General features: G+C 43.0%; 2 protein-coding genes and 1 long non-coding RNA gene across 6 annotated transcripts in view; 2 read left to right on the forward strand and 1 right to left on the reverse strand.

Moving 5' to 3' along the window:
- Positions 1-6,036, forward strand: part of ednrba (endothelin receptor type Ba) — an 11,672-nt gene extending 5,636 nt beyond the window's left edge. Inside the window, exons 4-9 of the mRNA XM_089008015.1 lie at positions 309-421; positions 2,189-2,393; positions 2,591-2,740; positions 3,557-3,690; positions 3,754-3,862; positions 5,854-6,036. Of these exons, the coding sequence (XP_088864141.1) occupies positions 309-421; positions 2,189-2,393; positions 2,591-2,740; positions 3,557-3,690; positions 3,754-3,862; positions 5,854-5,991 (849 nt within the window). The 3' untranslated portion in view covers positions 5,992-6,036. The remainder of the gene's footprint in view (positions 1-308; positions 422-2,188; positions 2,394-2,590; positions 2,741-3,556; positions 3,691-3,753; positions 3,863-5,853) is intronic.
- A 142-nt stretch (positions 6,037-6,178) lies between these two features.
- On the reverse strand, positions 6,179-12,295 carry LOC148891578 (uncharacterized). The gene is made up of 2 exons (XR_016116418.1): positions 7,805-12,295; positions 6,179-6,262 (listed from the first exon to the last, which is right to left on the reverse strand). It is a non-coding gene; the product is annotated as an uncharacterized LOC148891578 (long non-coding RNA).
- Positions 12,296-12,413: 118 nt separating this feature from the next.
- Positions 12,414-21,578, forward strand: LOC148891579 (ETS-related transcription factor Elf-1-like). 4 transcript variants are annotated; one of them, XM_089008658.1, is made up of 8 exons: positions 12,414-12,539; positions 15,389-15,720; positions 16,364-16,487; positions 17,933-18,037; positions 18,125-18,280; positions 18,377-18,448; positions 19,209-19,404; positions 20,250-21,578. In XM_089008658.1, exons 2-8 carry the CDS (start codon positions 15,610-15,612, stop codon positions 20,782-20,784), a joined length of 1,299 nt encoding a protein of 432 aa, XP_088864784.1. In that variant the 5' UTR covers positions 12,414-12,539; positions 15,389-15,609; the 3' UTR covers positions 20,785-21,578. The 4 variants fall into 4 exon arrangements, with proteins under 4 accessions (XP_088864784.1, XP_088864785.1, XP_088864783.1 ...); XM_089008659.1 differs by lacking the exon at positions 12,414-12,539 and adding an exon at positions 14,087-14,369 and having other exon boundaries at positions 16,367-16,487; XM_089008657.1 differs by lacking the exon at positions 12,414-12,539 and adding an exon at positions 14,090-14,369.
- Positions 21,579-21,937: the final 359 nt, after the last annotated feature.

A 21,937-nucleotide genomic window follows, 5' to 3' on the forward strand; every position in this document is an offset into this window, starting at 1 on the left:
TAATAAGATTGTGAAAACAATATCTGGCGGACAGGGGGGGGGGGGGGGTAAGGGAGTTCATTCCACTTGCGCAGTGGTGTCACGAGGTTTACCGAATTCTTACAGAAAGGTCTTAACACCGCAGAATTTTCCAAACCCTGACCAGTGTACTGAGATTAGTTTTTTTTTGTCTGCCAAAACCTTCCAGCGTGTCTTTTCTGACCGCCGCACCTGAAATCACAAACAAAAAACAACATTAGAGGGCCTGAGAATTTGCTTCCCCGACTCTCCCACGGTTGAACTCTGACTTTTGAACTTTCTCTCTCCAGCTCCTAGCAGAGGATTGGCCTTTTGGGGTGGCTCTGTGTAAACTGGTCCCATTCGTCCAGAAAGCCTCGGTGGGGATCACCGTGCTCAGTCTGTGTGCACTGAGCATTGACAGGCAAGCGCTTCTTTTAATGAATATTCGCCTCATGTTGTCATGTCGTACTGTACTTTCACTTTCTTTGCGCTTTGTGCGTCAGTGGTCAAATTGCAACCTCTGACTCCCCTTTGCAAATGTCTGCAAAGTAATCATTGGATTTGATTGGATTAGCCTTGAATAGTCTCGCAGTGGACACATTTTCATTTCACAGCAGCAAAGTGATGAAAGTAAGAGGAAAAGAAAGGAAGAAGTAGGAAAACAAAATACGGACCTGCTGTAAAGACAGCCAGTCTTGTGGCGCCATCCTGAAGTCAAAACAACAATACAATTAAACTAAATAACAAATAATATGACACAACACAAAAGACAGAGACAGACATTCAATCTTAAGCACTTTCTGCACGCTCTTTGTTGTATGAAAGCAGTTCTAGATGAAAAGGGGGAGGATCAAAGCGTCATTTTCACCAGTGCATCAGGGACATCATGGTGAAATGTGCACGTCCGCTACAAACTAAATGTTGAAAGCAAACACAAAACTGTAGCATCCATTGACAAAAAGAGACTGTCTCACATCTCCTGTCCCACGTAAATTCGCTTTAGTTCCAAGCAGCGACAGTTCCTTTGTTCTCATGCATTGACGTATGATTATTAGGTGGCTGGAATGGCGGATTTTGCCATTATTTTCAAAAGCTTGACACTAAAAGACCATTTGCCGTATTTTCCACGCTATAAGGCCCCCTAAAAGCCTTCAATTTTTTCAAAAGCATGATGTGGAATGGACTGATTGTATTAGATTTGCCTTTATTAGTCTCGCAGTGGAGACATTTACATGACATGGAATATACTGTATTTTTCGCACTATAAGGCACACCTAAAAGCCTTCAATTTTATGTCAAAAGCTGACCATGCGCCTTATAATCTGGTGTACCTTATAAATGGAAAAAGTTTGAAAATATGTCATTCATTGAAGGTGTGCCTTATACTGCGGTGCATCTTATATATGGAAAAAATGTTAGACATGGCACTCATTGAAGGTGCGATTTTTATATGGAAAATGTTTTAAAAAATGTCATTTGTTGAAAGGTGTCACGATTTGCGAGGTGGTGATGGCTGGTGCGGATCCCAAAAAGCAGGCAGGAGGGAGCAGGAGGTTGTTTGACAAATTGTATTAAAGTAAAGGTCAGCAGGAACAAAATGTAAAACATCAAAATCATCTGAACAGAAAAAATACAAAGTATCAAAAGAAGACCAAAAGTAAAAAGTAAAAGTCCGCCAAGGTTAAACAAACACATGTACAGCATACACAATGCAGACAAAGCAAACATGCAGCAAACAATGAACCGACACCGGATGGTCGTACCGGGTGTCCTTTTATGTGTCAGTGATTAAAACGACCAGCACCTGCGAGGCTGCAGGCAGGGCTGACAGCGCCCCCCGTAGGTCGCCAACCAGATCATGACAAAAGGTGTGCCTTATAATGCCTAATAGTGCAGAAAATACGGTAGTAGTCATAGGAGCAGGTTGACATCACAGGCAACATGTTTGATGTTCTTATCCCAATTGCCAAAGACTTTTAGGAATCGGCTCTTGAAATGAGTTCCAATTCGCTTAGCAAAAAAAGGAAATAGCTCTCACATTCTCACATTCACCAATATGTAAATAAGACTTTTGCAACAGCTGCATCTGCAGGTCCAGCTCACTTAAATCAGCGGGACCCGAGAGTTGATCCAGACGTCACTTGCGCAAGTTGTTTTGCTGAACTCCCTCCCGTGATTGATCCCTCAGATATCGCGCCGTGACCTCATGGAGTCGAATCAAGGGGATCGGCGTTCCGAAGTGGATGGCGATCGAAATTGCACTCATCTGGCTATTATCCATCATCTTGGCTGTGCCCGAGGCCATCGCTTTCGACATGATCGCCATGGACTACAAAGGAGAGCGTTTGAGGATCTGTTTATTGCACCCCATGCAGAAAACAGACTTTATGCGGGTAAGACATGACACGGCGATATTCAGCTTCATGTCCATAAAAAGAAAAAAAAAAACATGCTTGTAAAATGTTTTGCGGCCGATAGATCGCACAAATGGGAGTTCGGATTCGAGACACACCCGGCCGGAGCGGAAAAAATTCACAACGATTATTCCCGGCAGAGGAATATACTGATGATCCGTTTGTTTTTTTCTCAGTTTTATAAATCGGTGAAAGACTGGTGGCTATTCAGTGCCTACTTCTGTCTGCCGTTGGCCTGCACCGCCATATTTTACACGCTGATGACCTGCGAGATGCTGAGGAAGAAGAACGGCGTCCAAATCGCCCTCAGTGACCACCTCAAACAGGTTTGCTCATCACGTGTCTTGTATTCCTTTGAAGCGAACGCAAAGGGGCCGCCTCCAAAGACCGACACGTCGATTGTGAAGAATTGGCCGGATTGGATTTCACTGGAATGCAATGCTTTTGGCTTTTGCCTGCAACCAGCAGATCTCTGCTCTGTAAATTCCCTCTAGAAGGACTCATGTAGTCGTTACAACGGCATGGGGGCAGTTTTTACTGTTCAGGCATTCCAATTAGAAAAAAAACACACCTGTGTTGTTCATGTGTTATTAACTCATTCAACTGCCAGACAAGCAAAAAAAGGACTACATAAGCATTCAATGCAGCGTAAGAAACCTGCGACCCTCTTCTTTCATCAGCAAAAAAGTTTATTCCTAAATTATATGGGTCTGAGGTTATGTGATCTTGAAATGAGGGCGGATGTTCAAAATACAATAATAATAATAATAAATTTCATTTATAAGCGCCTTTCAAAACTCTCAAGGTCACTTTACAGTCACAGGATAATGCAATACATATTGGTTTATGTAGCACTTTAACAACATTTGAAGCTGGAACAAAGCGCTAACATCAATGCTGCCCCTTTGTGGAGAAGAAAAAAAAACCATTACCAGAGGCCATGGCCAACGCTTTATCAGCACCCAAGCATGAAAAAACCTGAATAACTTCAGGAATGGCGCTCTCTGTCATATTTTCAATTCCTGACTAAATTCATGAATGGCCGTGAATGAGTTAAGTGTTACAAAAAAATAAAATGTGTTTTTTTGAGCAAGAATTCATGATACGACTCCCCATGTTTTTTTCCATGTTATCTGGTGCAGCGACGGGAGGTCGCCAAGACCGTGTTCTGTCTGGTTCTAGTCTTCGCTCTGTGCTGGCTCCCTCTCCACCTCAGCCGAATTCTAAAACTCACCATATATGATGAGAAGGATCCAAACCGCTGTGAACTGCTCAGGTATACAACAATAAAATTCATCTCAATGGCAGGAGAAATGACAGATAACTCCGCATTTTACAGTTTCTTTCTAGTCTTAGACTACATTGGCATCAATATGGCCTCCGTCAACTCCTGCATCAACCCCATCGCCCTCTATATGGTCAGCAAGCGATTTAAAAATTGCTTCAGGGTAAGTCACATGTTCATCACAGTGTTTGCGTCGTGCAGTGACGGACAGTAGATATTAAAAGTCGATCTGTGCCTGTTCAAACGGCAGGGTTTAAAACAAACAAACAAACAAACTAATACATAAATACACAAGCACATAAATAAAAAAAGAATACATAAATAAATACATGAATAAATGAATACATAATACTGAAATAAACACCTAAATAAATAAATAAATACATGAAGACATACATAAATACATAAATAAAAATGTGAAAATAACTACATAAATACATGAATAAATACATAAATAAATAAAAAACCCAAAGAAATTAATACATACATAAATAAATAATAATACAGGAAAGTCTCGTTATATCGATATTCTCGGGAGTCGGAAAAAATATTGATATAACCGGACTATCGATATATCTGATCCTGCGGGCATGTAATTTTCTCCTTGAGTTCATAGAAATAGTATCGTAATAAGCAGTACTATCGATATAACCGATATCGATATAACGAGACTTTACTGTAATAAATTTCATTTATAAGCGCCTTTCAAAACTCTTAAGGTCACAGGATAAGTTTTTCTGTGGGTGAGCAGTGTTTATTTCATTTCCACAAGAGGGCGGAATATCCCGTTTTTCCATGTTAGCGCATTGTTCCAGCTTCAGCTGGTCTTTAAAGGACAACCGACGCCCCCGGACAAGTTGTGTCCATAATTTGTGAAATCACTTCAAATATCTTCTACTGAGCGCATTTTACAAAGATTCCACCACATATAGCTATATTTTACATTTTAAGACTCACACTGAATATTCAGGAAGTCTTGTTTTTGAGTTGATGACGATCCCCTACGCGACGTCACATTTGGAACACCCCTGACCGAGAAAGCGACACACAATGCATTTTGCGGTACTTTGTTTGGTATGAAAACTTCGTGTTGATGGCGAAATTAGAAGGAAAACACATAAATAACGCAATGGTGAATTGTTGTGTGTTGCACCAAGACTACTATTTGATACTAGTTGACACAAATTCCCAGCAGACAAATCAGCCCATTTCCAACGGAGCTTGGGCGCCATCTTGTGCATTTTCTGGGTGCTACATTGTAGTTCAGACGCCTCACAATGCGATGGAAGGACTTCTTTAATCGATTGCAAACATTTATGCTTTCCTCTTCAGAACTATTTGAATCATATTCATAACTGGATGAGTAACAAGAAAGGATCTTATCCGAATCTGAACTCCGTGAGCCCATTGTTTTGTTTCTTGAGGAAGGCAAGACGACTTGGCGTGACGTCACGAACTGGGGGCGGGACTTTCTGAAAATCCCCAGTTTCAAGCTGATTTGTGGCAGATTTTGGACACTAAGTCATTTTTATTGGTGTTTTGCAGTTGACTATAAAAATATCAGCCTGCGTGTTTTGGGTATTTTAGATGCTATAAAACGTTTTTCTGAAGTCAGTTAGGAAACAAAAACATGGTGTCAGTTGTCCTTTAAGCGCAATACAAACCAGTATTGCATTGTAATTTGGACAGCCACTCTCATTTCAAGTTCATATAACTCAAGACCCATATAATTTGGGAATTAACTCTTTTTTTCTGATGAAAGAAGAGAGTTTCTTATGCTGTACTGCATCTTTATGTAGTCGTAAAACTCAATACTCTGTGGGTCCTGGAATTTAAGTGACAACGACAAAAACCCTGGCACTGGAGTGGACATATTTTTGCATGTCTGGCAGTGAATGAGTTAATGTGTTATGACAAAATAAAGAATATGCCATTTTATTTCAATGCATCCCAATATTTGTAGCAATGTAATGGCTTATATAGATGTTACAAAATTCCTGAATTCGACGGGACATATGAAAACGTAACCACGGACGTAGGAATTCAAGGTCAAGCTGGTACTCCACCAGGGGTCAGCTCTGAGCCCCTTTTTATTCACTCTGGTGGTGGACAGCTTTTCATTTCATCCTTTTCCTCCCACGCGACTTCCCGCAGTCCTGCCTGTGCTGCTGGTGTCTCCCGGCGGAGATGTTGATGATGGACGACAAGCAGTCGTGCATGAAGCTGAAGGTCACGGAAAGAGCGTCCGACCAGAGCAACTCTCGTATCACCAACAAATCCACGACGGCTTGAATATTTGTAAGCTACTCGTGTGGTCAAAAGAATGACGAGGTTTGTACAATGGGGATGGGGAGTGGTGGGGGGGGGGGGTCATAGCCAAAATGGTAGGAGGTCTTGAACTCAACAGCTGTGATGACATGGAAATTGTGATAGCTAATGCTAACTATGCCGTCTAAGGTCGCGTTTCGTTACATGTATGAAATCTGTTTTGCTGATAAAAATAAAGCATTAAAAAATATGCGGCAATCTCCCGCATGGACACGGACAAGCCCGTTTCTGCTTCCTCCTGTCATGATCTGGTTGGCGACCAACGCGGGGCGCTGTCGGCCCCGCCTACACCTGCACAGGTGCTGGTCGTCCCGATCAGATTGGCGACCAGCGGGTAGCGACGTCAGCCCGGCCGGCAGCCTCGCAGGTGCTGGTCGTTATAATCAATAACACTTAAAAGGACACCTGGCACGATCATCCGGTGCCGATTCATTGTTTGTTTGCTGCTTGGTTGCTGCATGCATTGTGTACGTGTTTGTTTAACCTTGGCGGACTTTTACACTTGGTTTTCTTTTGCTACTTTGTATTTTTTCCATTCAGATCATTTTGATGTTTTACATTTTGTTACTGCTGACTTTATTTTAATACAATTTGTCAAACAACCTCCTGCTCCCTCCTGCCTGCTTTTTGGGATCCGAACCCGCCATCACCACCTCGCAAAACCGTGACAGAATGAATCGGCCAACTATCGGATCCCGCAGGTACATCGGACCCGTCTCATTTCCACCCTGTGCCTGGCAATGCTACGTCCACGTTAGCGCTAGCCTCGTCGAGTTTGAATTGCGTCACTCGACGAGCCGCAACGTCCACGTAAACGTCCGGCCGAGACCTCCTTCCAGGTGGCCGTCCAGGGTGAAACTGGGTGACTGGCATTGCACGCCCACGTCCAGCCACGCTGTCGTCGTGCATGATGAATTGAGTCTCATCCACGACGAGCCGTGCAACGTCCGCGTCAACGTCAGTCCGAGACCCCACTCACCGCTGGATCCCGGAGCGGCTCTGGACCCGTCCCGTTCCCCCGGAGCCGGGCAGTTCACGCCCACGTCGGCGTCCGGCCGAGACCTGGTCCCATACGGCCGTACGGGGTGCCATTCTGCGCCTGGCAGTCGACGTCCTCGCAGAGCCATGCGCCGTCGCGTGAACGTGCGAGAGGGATCGCGCTCACGCCCACGGCGATCCGTGCCGCGTCTTCGTCCACCCCAGGCCGGGTCCCGTTCCCGTCAGGCCGCCGCCCGTCGTGTGCTGGAGGGGCAGCGGTTGCCCTCTCCACCGACCGTTCCCTGGCGAGTGGACCTTTTGGGAGACTGTTGGGACTTCTGGAAGCAGCCCCTTGAAGGGGGGGTACTGTCATGATCTGGTTGGCGACCAACGCGGGGCGCTGTCGGCCCCGCCTACACCTGCACAGGTGCTGGTCGTCCCGATCAGATTGGCGACCAGCGGGTAGCGACGTCAGCCCGGCCGGCAGCCTCGCAGGTGCTGGTCGTTATAATCAATAACACTTAAAAGGACACCTGGCACGATCATCCGGTGCCGATTCATTGTTTGTTTGCTGCTTGGTTGCTGCATGCATTGTGTACGTGTTTGTTTAACCTTGGCGGACTTTTACACTTGGTTTTCTTTTGCTACTTTGTATTTTTTCCATTCAGATCATTTTGATGTTTTACATTTTGTTACTGCTGACTTTATTTTAATACAATTTGTCAAACAACCTCCTGCTCCCTCCTGCCTGCTTTTTGGGATCCGAACCCGCCATCACCACCTCGCAAAACCGTGACACCTCCATGCCGAAGACTTTATACGCTTCTCTCCCGCGCTAAATTTAAAAGGGAATGTCCCAAGTAAACCGCGTGCGAAAGTAGCGAGAGAAAGACGAGTCCATCCGTGTGCCCAATTTGACCACTCGTTCAGACCATTCGGCCATTTTGTGACGCTGTTCCATATTTGAGCCATCTTTTCGGGATTTGATTTCAATCTGCCCGATTTACTTTCAATGTATAGTATACGCTAAGAGTATATTTCTGTCATAAACAAATATAATTTGTGTGTATATAAATATCTATTTATGTGTGTGTGCGTGTCTGCAATGTTAAGTCTATCACCCTCGGTTCTAATCACCGATGACTGTCGCCTGTTATTGTGGCCGAACACGTGTGATTGACCTAAGTGTGAAGGCAACGGCAGTGTCATATGATGGCAAAGGTAACACAGAGCTGTATTGTCATTTTTTTTCTTACTTCTCAACTCCACCCGAAAACACGCACACATGCAGCTTTGACCTGGGAAAGTTCCTGCGGGCTAAATCCCGCGTCACGCATGGCACATTAGCGGCTAAAGAAGATCTCTGTCCTGTGATCCTCCTCCATGACTTTTTTGTACACTGGCTTTTTATTCTTCTTCTTTCTTTCCATTTTTCCCCCTTTTTTGTGTCTTACCTTTTCCAGGTTCTCTAGCCAATTTACATTCTGAAACCCTTTGGGGTTCATTTCTCATTTTCTCCAATACCTTCTATGTCTGGTTTGATAAAAGCCTTCATTTTCAGAGAAGCGCTATCTAATGTACAAAATAAATCTTTATTCAACTTTATTGCTTTGACTTGGAGTAGTCTTCGTGTATGTAAGAACATTTTTGGAATTCACTGCCAGACAATGTGGAAAAATGTGTCCACTCCAGTGCCAGGCTTTTTGTCATTTTCACTCAATTTGCAGGAGCCGCATAATATTGAGTTTTCGGACAACATAAACATTCAATGCAGCGTAAGAAACCTTAGACTCTCTTCTTTCATTGGAAAAAAAGTTAATTCCTAAGTTATTTGGGTCTGGCGTTATCTGAGCTTGAAATGGGGGAGGCTGTAAAAAATACAATGCAATACATCCATATTGATTTCGATAGCGGTTTAACACCAGCTGAAGCTGGAACAAAGCGGTAACATGGACAAAATGCAAACTCGTGGAAGGGACAAACATTGCCAGAGGTCTGACCAGCGCTTTATCGGCACCCTCCCCCCCCACAAGAAAAAAAAACAAAACCCGAACAAATTCGGGAATCGTGCTCTACGTCGTGCTTTTCAATTCACGAATAAATTCAGGAATGGCAGTGAATGAGCTGAAAGGGGAAATCAGGTCCAAATGTTCTTCTATGCCTCGAAACGTATTGCACTTGTTGAATACGAAGCTGCAAAATAGACTTGTTTTTAACCCATTTTAGGCGACGGCCATTTTGCCACTTGCCATTGGATCAGGTTGCGAGAAATAGGAGCTCACCCATACGGTCAAAAATGGGCACATTTTTTTGTGGGGGGGGGGTGATTGGAAAGAACATATTTGAATTGAATTCCCCTTTAAGAACCACCTCAGATTTGCTATTTGCTGTCTCGTGGATTGTTTGTAACAGCTCAACACTTTCAAGCTCGGGTAGGTTGAGATCAAAATGATATTATTGTGTACTGCAGAGCCGGAATATGATTGGGTCAGTTATCACACAGGAAACACTGCTCTGTTAGGAGGCATCACTTCCAGGGTTTTGGTGCCCAACCACTTTTAGCCCCCATCACTTTAGCCCAGAAATGGCCCTCGCATTTCTGGGCTAATATGATGTCATCGTGTTATCTGGTGTTCCCATTTTTGTGTGTCCAAGATGGCGCCCGAACAGACAGCAGTCAGAACGTGGTTTTTTTTTTTTTTGATATTGTGTTTTCTTTTGTCATTTTCTGTTGTTGTCGTGTGGAACGGTTACGGATTGCTTTTCAGCATCTTTGGCCACGACATTCATCATCAAGGAGGAGACTCTGCTGAGCGGTTGCCTTGTTAGCAACGAGGCACTGGGCTTCCATTTGCACCTCTCCACTTGCTATTGGGCCATGATTTTTAATAGTTTTTGGAAAATCCATGTTTTGCATTCGACAATAGTTCAGAATCCAGTGTGAGCGATTTCGGCCTAGTGGCAGCCAATAGCGGCACAGATTCTTCATTTGACGACGCCACGTCACGGCTCTTCCTTCCTGCCGGCTAAAAAGGAGTAAGTATGTCTGCACGCTTGGCTGTCCTGGCGTCTCAGGCCAGCGAAAATTCAAAACAACCAGTGGAACCAAAACGTGCTTTTTAAATATACAAACAATGCATTCTTTTCTCTGCGATGATTTTGAGGTTGCACACACACACACACACACACACACACACACACACACACACACACACACACACACACACACACACACACACACACACACACACACACACACACACACACACACACACAGAATCGATTTGGCCCCAGCTGACTCTCCCCAACTCCAAACATTTTTCACATTTTCTTCTCGGTCGAGCTAAGATTTGCTTATTTACACAACCTGATCTGCTGCTGAATACTTTCCAGCTTTTCATCATTTTTTAACTTTTGAATATTTGAAGAGGGTGTCGTCCTTTTCACCTTGTACCGGGAGATGGTTTATTGTACATGTGAGCCAAGGCCGCGTTGACATTTCAACGCTGACATTTTTAAGGTAACGCACATAAGGTATGCAGCTGTCTCAGAGAAAAAAAGTTATTTTACCTTCACTGACAGTTTGAACACCCCGTTTGTCAAAAAATGCAATGATTTACATGCAAGTGGAGATTCCAACAACATCCCGGAACCCTTCACGTCTCAATACGTACTCTGGATTAATGGCACGAGATGTCTGCCAGCAATATTTGGGAGGAACCAACGCAACGCACTTCCAGCGTGCTTACGTGTCGACATAAAAGCTCCTCAGTGACGTGAAGATACATTGTAATGGAAACAAACGTCAAACCGAGCTCAAAAGAGAACCTCAAAAAAGAGCCCTCGCCGTGCCTTCAAAGCAGAACATGCCGGAAGATGTTTTTCCCCACATTATTTTCATAGTTTTCACGGCATTTTCTGGTCCACGTTTCCCACATTCAATACTGGGACATATTTTCACACGCAAGGATGCCACAGGAGTCCAAAAAGCATGCACGCATTCACAAACTCAAGTCAAGCGGCAAAAATGAGGCCAAAGGAATTTATCTGGTTGACGGTCCTGAGTGTTTCCTTCCTTTATCTGCTCCTCTGTTTTATTTTATTTTATTTTTTATTTATTTACAACAAGAGACGTTCTTACGGTTACACTCTTCAACTTTTGTCAAACAAGGAATTAGGAAACGAGCAGGTGGGGCAGCTTCAACGGGAGTTTATTGTCAAAGAGTAATGACAGGAAATGAGAATCCTCGTTGAGCAGGAAAGGAGAAGAGCAGGGTGACAGTTAGGGCGTTGTATAAAATGTCCATAAAAACACAATAAAATCATTTGAACCACACTAAGATGAACCTGACAAAATATTTGTTTCCCTTTGATCCCACAAGAGCTTTGTTGTTTGAAGCCCTTAAGCAATGGTGGACCGTCAAGGCCATCAAGGTTACTTGAAGCCGTTGGTCTCAAAACCATTGGTCCAGAGAGTTCAAGTTTTGATTACATGAACCTGCATAAAGTCAGATGGACAGTTATCTCACATGTGGAAAAATGTGTCCACTCCAGTGCCAGTTTTTTGTCATTTTCACTCAAATTGCAGGACACACAGAATATTGAGTGTTAGGAATACATAAAAATTCACTCCAGCGTAAGAAACCTTAGACGTGCTTCTTTCATCAGAAAAAAAAAGTTAATTCCTAAATTATATTGGTCTGGAGTTATCTGAGCTTGAAATGGGGGCAGATGTACAAAAGGCAAATTCTGCCCCCTCGTGGCAGGGAAAAACATTGCCAGAGGTCTGACCAGCGTTTTATTGGCGAATAAATTCGGGAATGGCAGTGAATAAGTTAAAAAAGGCGATCGTGGGGGGATGACAAGGCAGTTCGAGGTCATCCGTCGGTCAAGTGGACCATCTGAGTACCTGTCCAGGTGTAGCGGTAGCTTGCCTGTCGTCTTTTAGCGCATCATTAAACATGGAGTGGCAATAAAGGTTGGGAAATCATTAAATCGGTGCCACGTTTTGCCACCAGGGAGTGTCGGAGGTACTGGGGAGGCAGCAATACCATGGATGCTTAGGATGCCCAAAATGTCAACATTTCTCACACTGCAACGCAAATACAAATGTTCAATGTCCACAAAATGGAGGAAATCCTAAATTACAGCCAAACTAAAACATAGAACGAACATCTGTTTGCAAGGTGGCTCTCCGTTTTACATTGCAAATACCCCCCTCCCTGTGTTTACATTTGCTGCGCGCAGACAATCGTTACTAAGGGTTACCTTGACTCACAACACGGGTAACCAATCAAAACTCACTTGGGAGGCAGTTCAAGGGCGGGGTAAGGGGGGGGGGAGCAACATCTGACAAGAACCGAAAGAGATACACCAACTGCACTGATCTCTATTCAGAGTCGCTTTTTTTATGATATTTCACAAGTGGAAATGGATCTTTGATATTGAAGCAGATGACAACGAATTCCTTTTTGTTTTTTAGAACCTCCAGGTGGTTGCGGTCCTGCTGCATAGATACCAATTGACATCACAAGGTAAACCCCCCACCACTGAAGATTTCACACACACACCAATAAAAGTCCCAACGTGACCATGATGGATTTGCAAAAGTATGTATGTGAGTGTATTTCCCATGTCGGGTGTAAAGTAAAGTAAAAGCCAAAGCGGCTTTCAAACGATGGACAAACCTGATGCTTCACAAAAGGTGAGCTGAAACACATAAACGCTGGCTAGAGCAACATCAGGAAACCCTCGTAAAGTAGTTATTGTGCTGCCGCCACTTCGATAGCCAATCTCGACTTCTACCATATTTCAATGTTCATTTCACCCTGTTACGGCGAACAACCGTAGGATCTTATCAGCTGCCACCCCCACCCCCAACCACTCCCCACTCCACCCCCATTCGCCAATCCTGTTATCACCCTGGTTTAGTTCACACACACATGGAGCACATTTAACTTCTCTAGCATCCAAAAAATGTCAGTTCTATTTTGCTCTCGTAACCCTCGCACAGGCTAAATGAGGAATGAAACGTTTTGGAGGGTCTTATCAATGTCGTCGTGGGGGTGGGATGGCAGCCACTTGACTGACTCTGAGACCTGTGCAAAGTCTCACAGAGACAAACTGACAATATGTGACCAGTGTTGTCCGACATGCTACACTAGGCGAGCTAATGATGACCATACAGCTTGCATGATAGCGATGGAAAGCACCTGTCAATCAAAGGGAAAAACAATGCAAGAATGAACCATTTGGAACGAAATGAAAGAAAAGAGAGGATAATCCTGTTTTTTTCAGCAAAAAAATAAAAGAAATAAAATTCATACCGCGCTAAGGATGTTTAGCCACTCGTCCATTGTCACGAGGATAAGCGTGGCAACTTGCCACGCAGCCTGAAATTCAGGTTAGGGGGGCAAAGAAGGGGGGCGACACTGTTCACTCTCTTACTGTTACGATACTGAGGCAAGGACGCCGGGCTTGCTGTGGAACCACACTTGCTTTGCAGCCAATTGACAGTAACCACAGAAAAGACTGTGTGTACGTGCGTATGTGTGTGTGTATGTATGTGTGTGTTTGTGTGTGCGTGAGTGTGCGTGTCTTTGTGTGTGTGTGTGTGTCTGTGTGTGCGTGTGTGAATGTGTGTGCACGTGTGTTTGCGTTTGTGTGTGTTTGTCTATGTGTGTCTTTGTGCGTGTGTGTGTGCGTGTGTGTTTGTGTGTGTGTGTGTCTGTGTGTGTCTTTGTGCGTGTGTGTGTGCGCGTGCGTGTGTCTTTGTGTGTGAGCGTGTGTGTACGTGTGTTTGTGTCTTCGTGTGTGTGTGTGTGTGTGTGTGTGTGTGTGTGTGCGTGTGTGTGTGTGTGTGTGTGTGTGTGTGTGTGTGTGTGTGTGTGTGTGTGTGTGTGTGTGTGTGCGTGTGTGTGTGTGTGTGTGTGGGCGTGTGTTTGTGTGATCAAAAAAATCATCCAAGTATTCCAAAAATTGTCATTTTGCTCCAAGGTAACAGCTGAAAAGTTCATTTTAGCTTGAAAGCATTGGAGGCAAACAAAAGGCAGCATCAGAGGACGTGTCAAATGAGACGGCCATTTCGGGGCTAAAATGATGCCAGCGCTTTGGCACCAAAACGCAGGAAGTGGTGCCTCCTTAACTGGGAGCTGTGTTTCCTGTCTGATAACTGACACAAACATATTCCGGCTCCATCGCCACGGGTAAATCGCCTTTGGAAACTCGGGGGCGAAAACATTCATCGCAAAGGTTGGAGGATTAACTGGATTTGAAAAAATTAAAAACTCGAATTAATTCCTTCAAGCGGAATGGAATGGAAAACTTGATTACCTCTGTAATGTTCCACGGAAAAAAAGCGAAAGGTAAGGCGTAGGTGTGCCGCCGTGTTGACAAATTCTCTTTTTGGCGGGGAAATGAAACACATCTATAATAACGCGATGGCGCGGGGAGGTTTAAACCCCCAATGCATTTCACATTAACCTTAATGAATCCAATGTCGTTTGATGGAGCAGAAAGAATAAATCAATGATTTTTTTAAGTAGGGGAACAAAAAAACAAGCTCTTTGATTCTTCACTCATTCACTGCCAGATGATGTGCAAAAATGTGTCCACTCCAGCGCCAGAGTTTTTGTCACACTCAAATTCCAGGACACAGAATATTAAGTTTTAGGACGACATTAACATTCAATGCAGTGTAAGAAACATTAGACTCTCTTCTTTCATCAAAAAAGTTAATTCCTAAATTATATGGGTCTGGAGTTATATGAGCTTGAAATGAGGGTGGATGTTCAAAATACAATGCAATACATACATATAGGTTTATATAGTGGTTTAACAACAGCTGAAGCTGGAACAAAGCACTAACATTGAAATAAGGGAAATGTTGCCCCTTGTGGAAGGAAAAAAAAAATCATTGCCAGAGGTCCGGCCAGCGCTTTATTGGCACCTAAGCATGAAAAAACAAAACCCAAACAAATCCAGGAATGGCGCTCTATGGCATATTTTCAATTCCCGAATGAATTTGTGAATGGCAGTGAATGAGTTAATTTCTCCAATGTGTCTTGAGGAATGCGAACACGACGGCCGCGAGACCTTGAACGTTACGCAAAGACAGATTATTTTGTGTTTAACGGCAGCTCCTTCCCCAACTTTGGCACACGCACGCACCCATTGCAGCAAAAACGCTTCCTTCCTGTTGGCGGTTTGGCCTCTTTTCAGAAGATTGGAGTGAAACGTGCGATAAACCTGAAGCAAACTGCAACATCTTGAACGTGCCTTTCTCTCCACCAAGTCGTTATCAAAATATGAGATTCATGTGCTAAATTTTGCCTGTAATCTTATGCATGTTGCTAATTTCAGTTTCTTCGCCCCCAAACGACAGGTTCCAGTGCCACCAATGGACGTTTTTCACTGCAACCACTTCCCCATTGAATGTCAGCGCGCAAGAGACAAATGATACTTCCTGTGACAAAATTGTCTTTCTGCTCATTCGCTGTCAAGATGCCAGCGTCGCCATATCCTAAAATGGCCGCTCCTCAGATCATCTGAAGAGTTTCTGCCTCGAGACAAGAAAACATTCCAGTTTTCAGAAGATGTCTGGTGATGTTTACACCTTCTAGTTCGATCTGCAGCTGTCTTTGCATATTTCCAGCCATGCTACAACAATCGGAGCTCATTTTTGACTTTGCCAGTGATCATGTCAACCTATCGGGGGTAAGTCAAACATGGTGTCATTTATAAAATTTATAAATAAATAAATTGAATGTTTTATCATGGAAGTTCTGCATAAGCTAGCAATATTCAGTGCCATAAATGTATCAAAGATTGCCTTATGCTTGGTTGATATCTGTCAACCTTGGCTAACAGTTTCCCTTATAAATGATTGCAATTCCTGTATAAAAGTTGTAGCAAGCCATACATGATTTGAAATGGTTAAAAAAAAAACACTAACACAAGCAGGAATGCAGACAGCTCTCCGCGCATGCACATGTTATGCTTTTATCAATCTGACCGCTTTCTTCTTTTCCTTTTGGCTTTTCCTTCAGGGGTTGCCACAGCGAATCAGTGTCCTCTATCTAACCCGGTTTTGTGCATCCTCTTCTCTCACACCAGCTACCCTCATGTCCTCTTTGACAACATATCATCATATTATCAATCCGACCCTACAATTGAGGATGACTTTTGCTATTTGCTGTGACAGTAGTAGCGAAATAAATAATAATAAATATGAATCTGTGAAATGTTTGACAGTGTATATATATATATATATATTTTATATATATATATATATATATATATATATATATATATATATATATATATATATATTTCACTGTTAAGTATTTTGTCATTTCAGCAGTTGGGGTTTCATTCGGATTTCCCAAGTGTGCTCGTGGATCCAATTCCACATCCTCACCTGTTGGCATATTCCGGGTTTTTGTGTGAGGAGACACAGGAATATGACCAACGGTTGCCAAAAGGTGAGTCCACACACAATCACCCGACTTAGATATAATAACGTTTGTTTCAAATATTTGACTAGGAACGGCGAACTTTCGAAGTTTACATCGAAAAGGCGTTTTCTGTTCGGCAGGTGGAAAAAAAGATGTCGCGTGTGCGCATGCGCATCGTTCCTCGCCCAGGGACCACCCTCCATAAAATATTCAGGAAGTTGAGCAAAACACTTCGACTAAAAGTCTGCAAAATGCAGCATATTCATCGTATTAGAATGTAGCTCACTCATCATCTATGCTGAATGTTGAAAGTAAGTCGCGTCGTGTTTTTCGGGGGCGTTTTACTTTGATCTTCAAGTTGCCTCCTGCAGCTGTAGCGCTGCTCAGTTTAGCTAGGCTTAGTTGACGCTACGAGCAGAACTACAGTCAATTTTTTTTCTGTGATTTTCCCACCACAAGCAAGATAATGATTTTTTTTGATTCGTCGCTTTTATCTCATTCGTCAAGTCGTCTGTGAATTTTGAAAACGGTAGACAAACGCCCACGTCTGACAGCATCGTTAGCCAGCAGATGTTTTCCGTCGCTTGTCACAAAGACGCGTCGATTTTACTCGAATGGCATTTTAAACACGTAGCCCAATGTACGACAACTTTATCGGCTATATCAACTCGTTAACACGTGCCACGAAGTGTTTATTCTCGTAGTGTGCGGTGCTGTGGAAGTGCACGATCTATATTTTCCACAACTTGTTCCATATTAGAAACACAGCCCAGCTCTGCACCTCACGTTTCAATAATTATCCATGTGGTTGTTTCAGAAAATTGCAATCAGTGCCGATTAAAATTAACCATACACTTCTAATGAGATTGGGCAGCTCTGCCCGGTATTTAGTTATTTAGTTCATAGACCTGTTGAATCTAATGTTGCCTATTTGTCAGATTGATGGTGATCCTTGGAGGAGGGTCAGATGATAAATGATTACTCGTTACAGTAACTGGACGTCAATGTTTCTTGGTTGTCCTTGATAATTTAAAAAAAAACTAAACAAGGTACTCCATCACATTGATGGCCCCTCCGTATAAAACGGCCCATAAAGCAATCCTGCTCTTTGATTAACCGTTACTCACAATATATTGCCCGCTGGCACATTGAGGAAACTCAAGGCAGTAGATCACATGCGATCCACACTATGATCTGCATTTTATACTGCCCCTGATTATTTGCTCCCCACCCGAAACTCATCCATTCAATGACAGACCGTGATGGGAGATGAATCATCTTTTTCCAAACTAGACTCTAAAATATACTCTCTTGTAGCAGTTCCAACACACATGTGGGGTTGTAAATTGAGAACACGTTTGCTTCATTTGTGAACCCACCCAGACAGACAGACGTTCTGCCTGAATTACCATCCTTTTCTGCCCTCTTACTATTGTGGTTGTGTGCCATTTTTTTCCCTCTGTGGTCTAAAGTGGACCCATGTGAAAGCGGTGAGGAAGAGACCATGGAAACGCTTGTTGCGGCAGACTCGCTTCTGGACTTGGACTGCCCAGATACCCTATCACTGGAACACTACTGTAAGCGTACGCTGTCAACATGAACCTCCAATGTCGGAAGGCGTTGAAATGATTATTGTATTGTACCCCGATTATGACCTCCTCCAGCCCAGACATTCCTGCCGTCATTGGGTGATGTCATCAGCGCCCCCGTGACTCAAGTGACTGTGTCTGCCAATGGGATTTTGGGAGCTGTGGAAGAACCAAAATGGCACACGTTGCACGCAAGTGAGCCTGCGACACAGCTGCTGTCCAAACAAAGAGGTCAGTCATCAATCACCCGCTCATTTAAATGAGTGATATCCATGTGATGATGTAAAATATCACGGCGATGACATTTATTTCTCGTTAACCTTGCAGGTAGAAAACGGCACAGAAGGGCAGAGTCTCCTACTCCTGACATCAAAATAAAGGGAGATAAATACAATAAAGGTACTGTATTTTCCATATATAAGGTGCACGTTCAACGATGTAAATATTTTTACATTGTTACATATATAAGATGCACCACATGATTGAATTGGATTGGATTTGCCTTTATTAGTCTCGCAGTGGAGAAATTTACATTTCACAGCAGCAAAGTTATGAAAAGAATGAAAGTAGAAATAGAATGCAATGCATAGAATAGCAGTAGATTGATCAGGCGCACCTTCAATGAGTGACATATTTTAATCTTTTTCCATATATAAGGCGTACTGGATGATACAATACATACTAATTTATATAGCGCTATCTCAACAGCTGCAACAAAGCGCTTCAAATAATAGTCAACATAAAGCAAAATAATAAACACAACAGTAACATAAAAACATGGTCAGCTTTTGAAAAAATTGAAGGCTTTTAGGTACGCCTTATAGTGCGTAAAGTGCGGTAAATTGGAACATGAATATTTTAACAAGTGAAGTTCAAAAAGTTGGGACATTGTCTCTTGAAAATGGTTTTCCCTTCTTTTATACAAACTCCCCAAATGATTCAAATAATGTTGATACATTTTCGATATGGACACTCAGGGAATAAAAATAACTCCAGGGGAAAAATAATCAAAAATATGAATAATTACAAATCTCTGACAGTAAGTTACGACTTTATGATGTTGGATTTTTTTTTTGTATTTGGCTTGAAATGAATGGTGCCAGTTGGCATTATTTCTCAGTAGGAAAAAAAAATGAAAATATTGATTTTGTCTTCCCAGGTGGGAACACGCTCTATTTGTGGCAGTTCCTCATGGAGTTGCTACAGGACAGACAAGTTTGCCCACGCTACATTAAATGGACCGATCCCAACACTGGAATCTTCAAACTGGTCAACTCAAAGGCAGTGGCGAGACTTTGGGGAAAACACAAGAACAAGCCAGATATGAATTACGAGACTATGGGCAGAGCACTAAGGTATCGTACCAAAACAAAAAACAACAACAAAAAAACAAGAATGGGTTTAACTCATTCACTGCCATTCAGGAATTTATTCAGGAATTGAAAATATGCCGTTCCTGAATTTGTTCGGGTTTTGTTTTTTCAGGCTAGGGTACCGATAAATCGCTGGTCATGGTCTCTGGCAATGTTTTTTCCCTTCCACAAGGGGCAGCATTTCCCGTTTTTCCATGTTAGTGTTTTTTTTCCAGCTTCAGCTGTTGTTAAAGCGCTTTATAAAGCAATATGTATGTATTGCTTTGTTTTTGTCCATCATTTCAAGGTGATATAACTCCAGATCCATATAACTTAGGAATTAACTTTTTTTCTGATGAAAGAAGAGAGTCTAATGTTTCTAACGCTGTACTGAATGTTTATGTAGTCCTAAAACTCAATATTCTATGGGTCCCGGAATTCAAGTAAGTAAGTAAGTAAGTAAGCTTTATTTACATAGCACTTTTCAAAGATAAAACCACAAAGTGGTTCACAAAATTTTAAAACAGTTACATCGTACGAGTTGTGGTATCAAAGTGTTAGTCGGAAAGCTTCATGGCAGGGCGTGAATATTTTGGCCCGAGCTAACTGGTTTCTGCGCTCGCCCCCACTTGGTGCTGCCGAGGTGGTTGTAGTCTTCCAGGCACTCGGGCTTGACGTTGTGAAACTGGATCTTGTACAGGTGGATATGCGTTCAATTAAAATGTTCTTTCAAGTGACAATGGCACTCTGGCACTGGAGGGGACACATTTTTGCACGTCTGGCAGTGAATGAGTTCAACTAAAATGTGTGGTTGCCTTGGTGACGTTATGCTTATGTGCTTGCTGTAGGTACTACTACCAAAGAGGCATCCTGAACAAGGTTGAAGGCCAGCGCCTTGTCTATCAATTCACCTCACTCCCTAAAGACATGATCTACATCACAGATGGCGAAGTCGTCAAAGAAGAAGAAGAAGAAGAGCAAGATGACAACAGTGCTAATGATGAAGAAGCAAGTGAGGATTCCGACGACAGCACGCTAACGTCAAGCGACCAATCAGTGGAGGAAGAATATCCCAGCCCACCAAAGAGGAGCCGCTCGACTCGTGACACCGTCCTCCGACCCACCAGCTCCAGTCTCATCCAGGAGCAGCATTTGCCCATCGTGTCTGCCGAGATGTTACGCACCCTCCAGAACCTCCAGAAGGTCCAATCCCTGCAACCGGCGGGACACGCCTCCGTTTTCAAAACGGCTCAGCTGCTGGGAAGTCTGTGTGAGCAACAGGCTTCTTTGCTGGAAACACACGATCCAAAGTCGCAGTCGGGAGCCAAAGGTTCTCAGGTGGAGCCCCCAAAATTGCTTCCAATTATCAGGTCCGACCAGTAAATGAAAGCGCCATCCACAAATGCATTCTATGCACATGCGCAGACACTCCAATTAGCTGCTGAGCTGTATGTAACATGCAGCAGGCAAAGTGTTTGGATTGAAATCAACCTGGAAAAAAAAACCAAATAAAAGACATGCACTGGAACCTGTAGCGTTTCTGCACGCCCCCCCCCCCCTCACTTGCACTTCTGAGGAGCTGTCTTTCTTCTCGCTGTCTGTAACTCCTCACATGCTGAAGCATTCCTCTGCCTTGACAATGACTTTGCACTAATGTTTATCCCTGCTGTACCTTCCTTCTTTTAAGTGCCTGAAGATCTCAGTACATCCTGTCCCTCATTACTCTGGAGGCTAATACAGGAAACATTCCATTTTTATTAACATGTGTTGTTTTGTTTATTGTTATCAGTTGTTTTTGTTATGAATTGATACAAATAAGGGATCACTGTCAGAATAGTTATTTAGCACTTCTGCTGTTAATATTTGAGGTACAGTATCGAGAGCAGACTCCATTTTTGTTTTGGACAATCGCTCGTGATCTCTGTCTTATTTCGCTACTGTGTCGCCTGTGGTTACACTGCAACTATTCAGCTATCCCACAATGCATGTGTTGTTTGCGCAATCTTTAGATATGCTTATATGAAACTCCAAAGTCTATATATATATATATATACTCTATATGTACTTATTGTGTATTTACTGAATGTCTGAACATGCTTGACTTGTGCCTTGTTGCCATTTTTTTCTCTCAGGTTTTTGTTTTGCCTCTATGCAAAGAAAAGTACGTTTGGCCTTTCGTTATGAAATAGTCAAATGTTTTGGTAGCTAGATTTATTCGAATTTTTATGTATTGACAGCCTTTGTTTGAACCTTCTTACGCCAAGTCACTCCACATGCACATACACACACACACAAATCATTGTAGACTTAAATCTGTGACAATAACATCAGCTAAGTCATAACTCTGCCCATATTTCTCTCGAAACCATATGCAAACGGTTTTCTACTTTATGAAGTAATTTGTAATCCTCTCATTTTGAGGGGGCTTCAAAGTTATGATTTTACAGATATGTATTTGGAAGAGTTTCGCAAAGGCAAGTGTGGCATTTTTATCGTTTGTTTTGTTTGCTTTAACAGTCCCGATGTGTTCAAGATA

Source organism: Hippocampus bargibanti, linkage group LG11 (assembly GCF_051943395.1).
Source record: "Hippocampus bargibanti isolate YZ-2025 linkage group LG11, ASM5194339v1, whole genome shotgun sequence".
Taxonomy (NCBI): domain Eukaryota; kingdom Metazoa; phylum Chordata; class Actinopteri; order Syngnathiformes; family Syngnathidae; genus Hippocampus; species Hippocampus bargibanti.

What these genes read in the sequence shown, in the direction of transcription:
- LOC148891579 (XM_089008658.1), top strand. Translation starts at nt 15,610, where the DNA reads ATGTTTACACCTTCTAGTTCGATCTGCAGCTGTCTTTGCATATTTCCA. An exon ending in TGACCAACGGTTGCCAAAAG is followed by an intron (nt 16,488 to 17,932) that starts GTGAGTCCACAC and finishes TGTGGTCTAAAG; the next exon opens with TGGACCCATGTGAAAGCGGT. An exon ending in ACTATGGGCAGAGCACTAAG is followed by an intron (nt 19,405 to 20,249) that starts GTATCGTACCAA and finishes TGCTTGCTGTAG; the next exon opens with GTACTACTACCAAAGAGGCA.